At 32.2% G+C, this 9,590-nt stretch overlaps 1 protein-coding gene across 1 annotated transcript in view; it reads left to right on the top strand.

The window, feature by feature from the left end:
- The first annotated feature begins 284 nt into the window (after window positions 1-284).
- LOC129228141 (uncharacterized) overlaps window positions 285-9,590 on the top strand; it is a 94,824-nt gene continuing 85,518 nt past the window's right edge. The window contains exons 1-2 of the mRNA XM_054862787.1: window positions 285-408; window positions 3,431-3,545. Coding sequence (XP_054718762.1) covers window positions 334-408; window positions 3,431-3,545 — 190 coding nt within the window. The 5' untranslated portion in view covers window positions 285-333. The remainder of the gene's footprint in view (window positions 409-3,430; window positions 3,546-9,590) is intronic.

Genomic DNA, 9,590 nt, shown 5'->3' with positions numbered 1-9,590 from the left:
TAGATATCAGACATATTTTTAATTTTTTTTATCACATATAGATCGAAATAAAGGAAAATCAGATGGTGCAATGTCAGGTGAGTAGGGTGGGTGAAGCAGCTTATTTATTTTTAAAGGGTTCGCCTTGAGCAGTGTGGTCTTACATTATCATGTTTCAGTATCTGCCGATAATGGTGGAAATATTCTCGCCACAAATTGCATCATCTAATTTCCCTTCCTTCCGAACGCTAAAACACTTTCTACGAGACAAAAACATTTGTTTGTTTTTTTCGTCATCAGGATCGTTCGGGCATTGAAATCGTTCCTGATGCAAGAACAGCCACCGGCGTCATCATGCTTGACAACAATGGCGAGTGTCAGTGTATGGTGGCAGACATGGGTGTCCATGACCGACTACAGCCACAACAGGTAATGCTTTAACTGTCATTCTTTCTTAAGATATTGTTAATATTTCAAACACAGATATGCAAGACCTTTAACAATTTTTTGAAGTACAGTGGAACCTTGTTTATCCGATCCCCGTTCATCCGAATCTCCGGATACTCCGGATCCTCCAAATTTGTGACCTTTTTTTTTTTTTTAATTATGTTAGGATAAATAATTGTAAATTATCAATAGCATGAACGAAACTATGAGTGCACTGGACATTTCCTTGTTATATTGAGCTCTGAAGTATAAGCTTTATTCGATCACCACATGCGTTTGAAGCAGAAAACAGTGGACTAGTTCTGTCTTAAAAAGTGGTACGAAAATTTTCTTATTTTTCATTGTCTTGTAAACAACTGGGTAATTGTGTAACAAAACATGGTCTTTTATCATTATTGGGAATTCCGACTATCCGGATTGCCTTTAGTCCCAGTAAGTCTGAATAAACGAGATTGTACTGTATTACATCAAGTTGATCAATGGATGTATGTTAATTTTCTTACTATCTTATAAAATTAAAAACTGAGTGTATGTATCTATGTCCAAGTTACTTCTTTCGAACGCCAGTGAACTGACCATCGGACCAAGTATCGATAGATTCAAAATTTTCCCGTCTTTATGTTTGGCCATTTAATATAATCCTCTGATGCTGATTAGCGGAGATATCAATTAAAAACTATTAATTATGATAATTACATTTCGACTTAAAATCTCTATTTTTCGAAGCCTTTCCTCCATTCCAATTATTATTCAGTGCTTCATCACAACTTTCCGTAACAATGCTTTTATTAAAACTTGTAGCGTGAAGAAAATCATTCAGAAGAAAGATCTGCTGCCATTTTTTTTTCCTCGAATATGAACAAATAAAGTTCTGGTTTTTGTTTTGGGGCCTTTCCTGTAATCGGGGGATTTAAAATGTTTCCTTTTTGGTTATTTTTCCACAATCTGCCGCAAAATTTCACTTTTTTTTTTTTTTTTTTCAAGCCTGATTTTTGAACGCGTCACATGACATAACTTTTATTTTAGAGGTTAATCGTTCGAAGCGAGCGACGCAGCTAGTAATATAATAAAAGGTAGTGCTTTTCAAGATTTCTCCCCCCCCCCCATTTGCTGTGCTCCTAATATATTTTTTAGTTTGTCTCTAGGGGGGAAAATGACCTAAATCCTTCAAAAAAGGAACCTCAATCTTAACTTTAAATGGTTAAAATTAGGGATGCACTGATTAATTAGCAGTAATCGGTAATCAGCCAACTTTGCCAACTATTCATAGTCGGCCAACTTTACTCAATTATTCGGCTGTTTTTTCATAAATAAAATTACTTTTGCTGAGAAAAAGTAACAATATAAAACGAGTTTCAGCTAATTAATCAATTGAGACAGTTTTCTTATTGAAATTGCTCTTGCTTAGAACCAGAAACTATGCTGAGTGAATTTATTACACTAAAAGAAATAGCACTGAACTCTAGCTGTCGTTCTCGTATTTAATTCAAAATTTTCAAATCATCATGGCAAGTGTGTAAACAACATTCATATTTTCTTTAGAAGAAAATATACCAATGGACGGTTACATTGAAAATTCAAAATGAAATTTAAATTTTATAGGAAAAGGAGAAAAAAGGGACCAGATTTTTAAAGAAAGGACTTTTAGGGGTTCGACGTTTGAAACTAAAAAGGGACTTTTAGGGGAAAAGGGGACCAATTGGGAGACCTTTAAAAGCATCATACATCGCATTATTGCATTAAAATATTACTTTCGCCGTTCATTTGGATAAAGTATTTTCTTTAAAGTGTTCAATTTAAAAGACAGGGAAGAAAAAGACACTAGTGTACCGGTTCTGTCCACGTGTGATGCATGCACAGGTACACCTCTAATCTTAATTCCATCAACATCCTCCGACATTGAGCCTCTGAGGCTCGCAGACCTCTGGGCTACGAAAGTTCCTCTGGTAACTTGGTTCCTGATTTGCAAAGTAAATGCATTTTATAGGGGAAAAGAACAAAATACATACATAAATAAATAATTATATTATGATTTCTAAATGGGGGGAGGGGAGTAACCGATCCCCATGATCGAGCAAATGATGAGCCTGCCTCACATTCCATTTTGAGTGGAGACACGTCCTTGGGCAAAACATCAAACCTTCTAGCTAGCACAAGCAGATCAAGAACAGCGACATGAAATCTGTCTTAATCTCTCTCCCAACAAGATTTGAAAATCTATTTCAGTCAAGTTATGAGGCATACATTAAGAACAATACTAAGAATAATTTCTCTATTTTTGCAGTGAAAACCTGTTTGGCCAGGAGTTAAAGCACCGTAGTTGTGCACTCTTCTGGACCTCTCTACTAACTCAGAATCTCAACGGAACTTCATCACAACAAACTTGGGAGTTCAGACTCTTAAAATATACTTTTTCAGATACCTAGCTAAATGCTTGAAATAAAATGGAGGGAGTGACCTTATCTGAAAATCAACTAATAACAAAATATTCGTAGTTGAATAGTTAAGTCTCCAAGTTTCAAATGCTCTTCATTTCGATGAATGAGAAAAAGCAGGCACGCATTTAAGACTTAAAAATTTTAAGTACATAATAAATATGAAATTAACACTAAACAGATCGCCTGGTTATGATATCCAGAAAATGCTGTTTCGTCCTTGCTATGGACTCGTCAGTCTGGAATAGTCAAAAACCGAACTGGAGGCAGATATCATCCCACTGATGATAACTGACATCTGATCATCGGTCATTATGATCATTATTACAATGAGATGACATTGGCCTCTAGCTCGGTTATAGAATATTTCAGACTGATTAGTCCACAACAAGGATGACATTGCAGTCTCTAGATGTAATAACTGGGAAGTCCGTAATGGTGCATGTTAGTTCTGCTTTAGCCCAGGCTAAAGCGTGGTACCTTACTGCTTACTTAAGCAGATAAACGAAGTTTTACATTGAAACATCAATTTAGTATAAACATGTAATAAATAACTTTTGTCCAAACAGGTGGAAAACCATAGGCAAAGTCTTGCAACTGCTCCCCTCGTCATTATGGATTGCAACGTTCCCTTCGAGACCATGGAACATACGCTGGACATCTGCTTAGAACATCGAGTACCAGGTGAGTGGAAAATATTCTGAATGTTAAATTATTACTATTATATTCATTTATTGTTTTGTCCTACAACCGTCTCTGTCTGGCATTCCTGTTATCAGCTAACGAGGAACCCAATAAAAGGTGAAGCTTGGAAAAAAGTCGTTAAAGTTGAAACATAATCTTTCGAGTTGTTGAAAACAGAAGTGAAAAACCTTAAGGCCATCCTGAAGTAATCGTTATCTATATTTTCCAGCTAAGGAGAGAGGGAATATTGCTATGTTCAAAGGGATTTGCATAAATAGCTATGCAAATAGTCATGGCCAGTTAATATTCTAAAAGCAGCAACTTATCCTGCTCTTAGAATTCGAACTAGAACCGTACTAGCACTAAAAGCGAACATCATACATACTTAACTTTGGAAGTCTGACTGCACCTCATTCCTCATTCTATGGCAAAAATTAAGCAGGTAGTAAGTGCACACAATTGTAAATAAGAAGATTCATGATGATATATACTTCTTAACTGAGGGAAAGGGGCAATGTTTGCTTTGAAAATTCTCGGTTTTGCAATTAAAAACTTACAAACATAATTTTACCCTACCAATGCTGACTATAATAATGAAGTTTTAATTTTTGTGAAGTTATTGTTTTCTGAGTCCCTTACTTTAGTTCCTAGTGAGTTGCACTAGCATTAAGAGAAGGAGCTTTTAAAATTTATTTAAAATAGTACTAGGGAGGCAATTAGACTTCTTACCCTGTCACTAAATTTTAAAATGGTATTTTGCAATTATGAGTTATTAATGAATCAATGAATCCACTCATAGTGGTTGCTTTTTTTAATGAGGAAACTCACTCATATTATGTAACTGTGAAGAGTTTTCTGCCATTGAACACCTCGGTCGGCACATAATCCAACCTTCAGAGATTCATCGTATTCTCATTAGATATGTACTGAATTTTGCTTTAGCTACCAGTGTCTTTTGGAGATTTTTGTATTACTAGTAAAATAGATATTTAAAAGCAGTATATGCTTCTGTTGAGACTCTCCTTTTTCTTTATCTTCGTTTAATTTCATGGTTCTAATTTATTTATTTATTTTTTTAACCATGAGAGAGCCAATTGAATTCTTTTGGAACAACTCTCGTGAAAACTATCATTAATAACTTTCATTTTCAATACATTAATTGAAATACTTCACTAACAACATGAATTTCTTCAACTCTTATGACTACACTAAAAGAATCAACAGATCAAAGAACAATTTGTGATTAAAGTATTTACTCTCACCCACTTAAAAATATAAATCATTTGCTTGTGGAAACATTAGGGCTGTGGGATCAAAAGGAAAATAACCAACTCAGACTCCTTTAACCCAAAATCAGCCCGTCTCTCTGAGTCCGACTCTTACCCAGCAACCCTGGCCGAATTAAGAACTCGAAGGGAAAATGACCTACCCCGACTCTTGAAATTTCAATTTTTCGGTTCTTGACTCCGTAAACCCTAGGAAACATAAGTTTTTTTTTTTTTAACGCTCTGCTTTAAAGAAAATAAAAAAGGCTTTGGATTCATCTAGAAATATTGTTTACTTAAAATATGTAGTTCTTGTCCAGTTGTTGTAAGAAGTTGAAGCTTAATGACATCCATATCAAATAAATATTAGATACACCATTTAGGAATAAACATTTAATATAATACTTTAAAACATGAGATTCCAAAAAATTTCATAACATACATGAAATTTGATCAACAAATGTAAGTATAAAAATGCAACATACTAATGAACTACTGCGATATACATTTATTACATGCTGGCAATGATAGGAATGCATCATGAAATTAGCGATGAAACAACATTTATATTACAACGGTTAAAACACCAGCAGTGACGAAAAAGTTCATTTTTAAAAAGTCTCACTTTTCAACAGTACAAAAATATGAATATAGGAAGAAAATGTGTTTAAACAGTGTGTTTCAATTGAAATACTTCGAAGCATTAATATTCTCACTACCATTATTGTGATCAAAATAGGGTAAAATCATCACAGTCTCTGAAGTTGCAAACTCTTTTAAATTTTTCACACTATCAGGAACATCCATTTCTAGTTTATAAAAAAAATAATGAAAAGAGTGTATGAAAAATTAGAATGATTTTCTGTAATTTTATTATGCTTAGTATGATCACTCAAATGTAGTTTGATAACAATAACTAAAAAGAATCCAGGGCACACATTTTTTTTTTTTTAATTAAGAAACATTTACTTTTACAATGAGATTGTTTCCGAAATTTTGAAAGTATTTTTTTCTGAAAGAGCATGCTTAAAACAAACGATTTAACCATTTTTTAAATATTTTGACAAAGTTTAATAATTTTTAACAGTTATTTAAATCAGAGCGTGCAGATTGAAATTAATTTTTTGCGCTTCTGCACATGACATCACAAGTGATAAAATGTCATGAACACACAGGGGAAATTATCATAACCTGGAAACGTGGTTGACGGCAAATGGAGCAAAGCAGGGCTTTGAAATGAAATTCAAGCAGCGCTTTAGCGATGGAGTAGCATGCCAAAGTACATCACTTATGACGTCATAAAGATCAAGCCTTATTTCCAAAACCGCACATTGAAAAAAATTAAATAAAAAATAACTGTTAGAAAAATTAAAGTTTTTTCTAGCTCCATGTTATTATTTTTGCTTATTCTATCAATTTCAGGGACTAAAAGTAGTACTTTTGACTGAAAGAAACAGCTCCATTGCAAATTAAAATTACAATGACTCAACCAAATGCAGTTATAAATTTTAAATTAGCAGAATGGAACAGCTCTTTTCCACTATTTAAACCATCTGTCTGATGCTACAAAGCCTTTTTTGATCATTTTAAAAATCAGATCTTCTGCTTTTTGCAGCATTAACGGACCGTTTAATCGTGCATCCTTTTCCATGGCATTCGTAAACCAGTTTCAAAGTGGATTCAACTTCACCTTTTTTTTCCAGCAAAGTCTTGCCTGTTGATTAAATTTTCATTTAGCTTCACTTTGTTTTCAAACTATTCACGATTTTTTAGTAACTTAAAAAGTAATACCTGATAAATGTTTAGCTTCTTCTACACCATTTATTTGACTCATCACGATTAAATTATCAAAGCATTTTAAAATGTCATTTTTTTCCTAGACAGTTAAATCAATACACTTTTCTCCATGGCTAAAATGTTTGACCGTTTAGATTGAATTTTTTAGTGTGACTGAGCAGGAAGAAAAATTCTTCTGCTTTACTGATAAGAAGGGAACTTGTTTTACTGAAAGCTGTTGTTTTTCAGGGATTGCATTTAAATTTATTTTGATTGAGACACAAAAAAGAGAAAAATTTAAAGCTTATGAAAAGTTGATAACAATAAACGGAGATACTGGTTACAATGTCCGACTTTTTTTAACACATGTTAATATACAAGTGTTCCGGGACTTTGTGATTCTGATAACATTCAGCGAATGATAACATTAAGCGGCGCCTACTGTACTATTTTTATTTTCACTCGCTAAATTTTGCACATTATCATCAGATAGAAAGATTTCATTTTTCTCTAACATGGTGCATTTTTTAACACCTGATCTTTAGAACTTTTAACACCAAATTACAACATGAGTAAATAAGAGAAGTATAATTTTATAAAATATGGCAACAGAAAAGGATATTAAATGATCACATTAGAACATCACAGTAGAAAAAAAGAAAATCTAATATCTACAATAAAATGCGTAAAATACAAAACAATTACATTACTTTTCAACAAGTAACAAAATCTTTCAAAGTTAGAATATTTTGCTTTTTTAAAGCTTGTGTGAATTCTATAAATAATTTTAACAATACAACAACAATTTATCAGTCAGTACAAAATTTAAAACAGTAATATTTTTCAAAAATAGTACAAAAATTTGAAAATACATTTCATAGAAAAATAGCTCCTTAGAAGTAAAACATTTCATTTCTATTATTGAATTTTACTATACGTTTTTCACTCTTAAAACCAGAATCCTAAATTTAAATTGCAGCAGTTACTAAACAATCAACACATATATATACAATTTTTGCATAAAAATTTTGATCAAAAGTTATAGAATCTTGAACTGTAAAACATCAACATGCTCAAACCATTTGCACAGTTTTGAAATATTTATGCAGATATTTGCACTTCATTCTCGGAATTTCAACTTTGGCTTTTACTATTAATGTATTGAAACATAAGGAACCATTATGTATCAAATTATGAAGTATCTACTTTCAAAAATGTTTTTATTTAAAAACTAGTGCTTTGTAAGTGTTAAATGTGTGACCATATGGCCATGCCCGTAACAGGTACAAATCATTATTTTTCATAGACAAAAAATTGTTTTACAAAGTTGGTACTTTATATTATGATACATAATGGTTTCCTATGTTCAGGATAATATATACATAAAAATGTCTCATTTGTGTTAATAGATTGAGCAAACATTATGTATAAAATTATAACTTTAAAAAAAGTTAAATGTTTGTTTAACTTTCAGAAATTTAAACTAGATTAGTGAGCATACCTTCATAAATACAAACCTGGTAGCAGAATGTTTTTCAGTAGACTGCGACAGAGATTAAAATACTCAAAAGTAGTCTGCGAGGTTGATTAGCATTAGATTAGTCGTAACACTTACTATGAATAAGTGAAAAGGAGTGATCTTTACTAACAATAAAGCTGAAAGTCTGTAACTGGATGTTTGGATGTCTGTTACGCACATAGCGGCAAGACCGTTTGGTTGATGTTCACCCAATTTAGCACAAAATTAGTTCGTAGCACAGAGGTGAGCCCCTCAAAGCGATTTTTTGAACATTAAATTTTGGTCTTTTTCTATTCCAATTTTAAACCCATTCTTCACATAAATTTGATAAAATGGAGGAGAAATATCTTTCCCATTTTTAAGTTTTAGGTTATTCGAAACTTGGAATTTTCTGCTTGAGATGAAGTTTTTCTGAAGATTCTAAGAGCGTGAGGAGAGCTGTAGGAATTGTTTAGAGAAAACTAACATCCAAGGCTTATTTTCAGCAAACCAAACAATGAAACTCGAGATTAAAATCAAAAATTAAAGATAAATGGAAATTATTTTTGATGCAGAAATTAAATGTTTGTTGCCATGGTTACGTCTTTTCCCCCTTTTGATTGCTTAGTTATTTATTTTTATTATTTTTTTTTCTTTAACATTTTTAAAAAAACTTGCTTTTTTTGGCAATTAGTCCTTTTTTTTATTGAAAAGGATTTGAAGAAAATATTTTAACTGTTAAGAAAAAGTGTTTCTACTTTCTTAGTGTTTATGGAATCATGTTCATTAAATTATTAAAATATTGCTGTTGCAAAGTTAGTTCTTTCTTTTGTGTTTAATTTTGGAAAAATGTCTTATTTTATGTTTTAAACAAGGAAGGGAAGCTTCCTTCCCCCTTTTAAAATATTTCTAAGATTCGTTTCTGTTAAGCTACATGCTAAGTTTTCAATTCTGCCAAAATATGAAGAGATCTTTTTAAAAAAATAATAATAATACTTAGTGCATTAGTAGACGTTAACTAAATATACCGGCGAGCCAAATGACCTCTTAATATTCTACTGCAGCCAAAGCCATACGGGTACCACTAATTGAAAATAAAATGCTAAATTAAAAAGTGCAAAACTAAGGCTAAAAAATTTTGAATAAAGTTGAAAACTGAGGCACAGGTAGCTCCAGGAGCAAGTGCTTTTGACATCTAAGCCACTGAGAACTCCTGCATAGATTTAGGTGCCTTTTTTCGTTTTTATTTTTTCTATTTCACTTTAAACTGTATTTTTCTGCTTCAAATTTGAAAAACTTATACAGAAAGCCAAAAAAAAAGATATTTACATTTCAGAAATAGTCTTCAGACCTCCTCAAAAATCTGAAAGACATCGCAGTGTAATGCTATTTCTGCTACCAGGAATACAACTAAACATTGTATTATATAGTCTGGAGAATAGATTACAAACCTTTTCTGTAATTTTATACATTACTGCTCCCCTACCATGAGGTTCCACTAGTAAC

The sequence above is a fragment of the Uloborus diversus genome, chromosome 8 (genome assembly GCF_026930045.1).
Source record: "Uloborus diversus isolate 005 chromosome 8, Udiv.v.3.1, whole genome shotgun sequence".
Classification (NCBI taxonomy): Eukaryota; Metazoa; Arthropoda; class Arachnida; order Araneae; family Uloboridae; genus Uloborus; species Uloborus diversus.
Note: the sequence above shows the minus strand (reverse complement) of the source record. Positions and strands in the feature narration are given on the sequence as shown.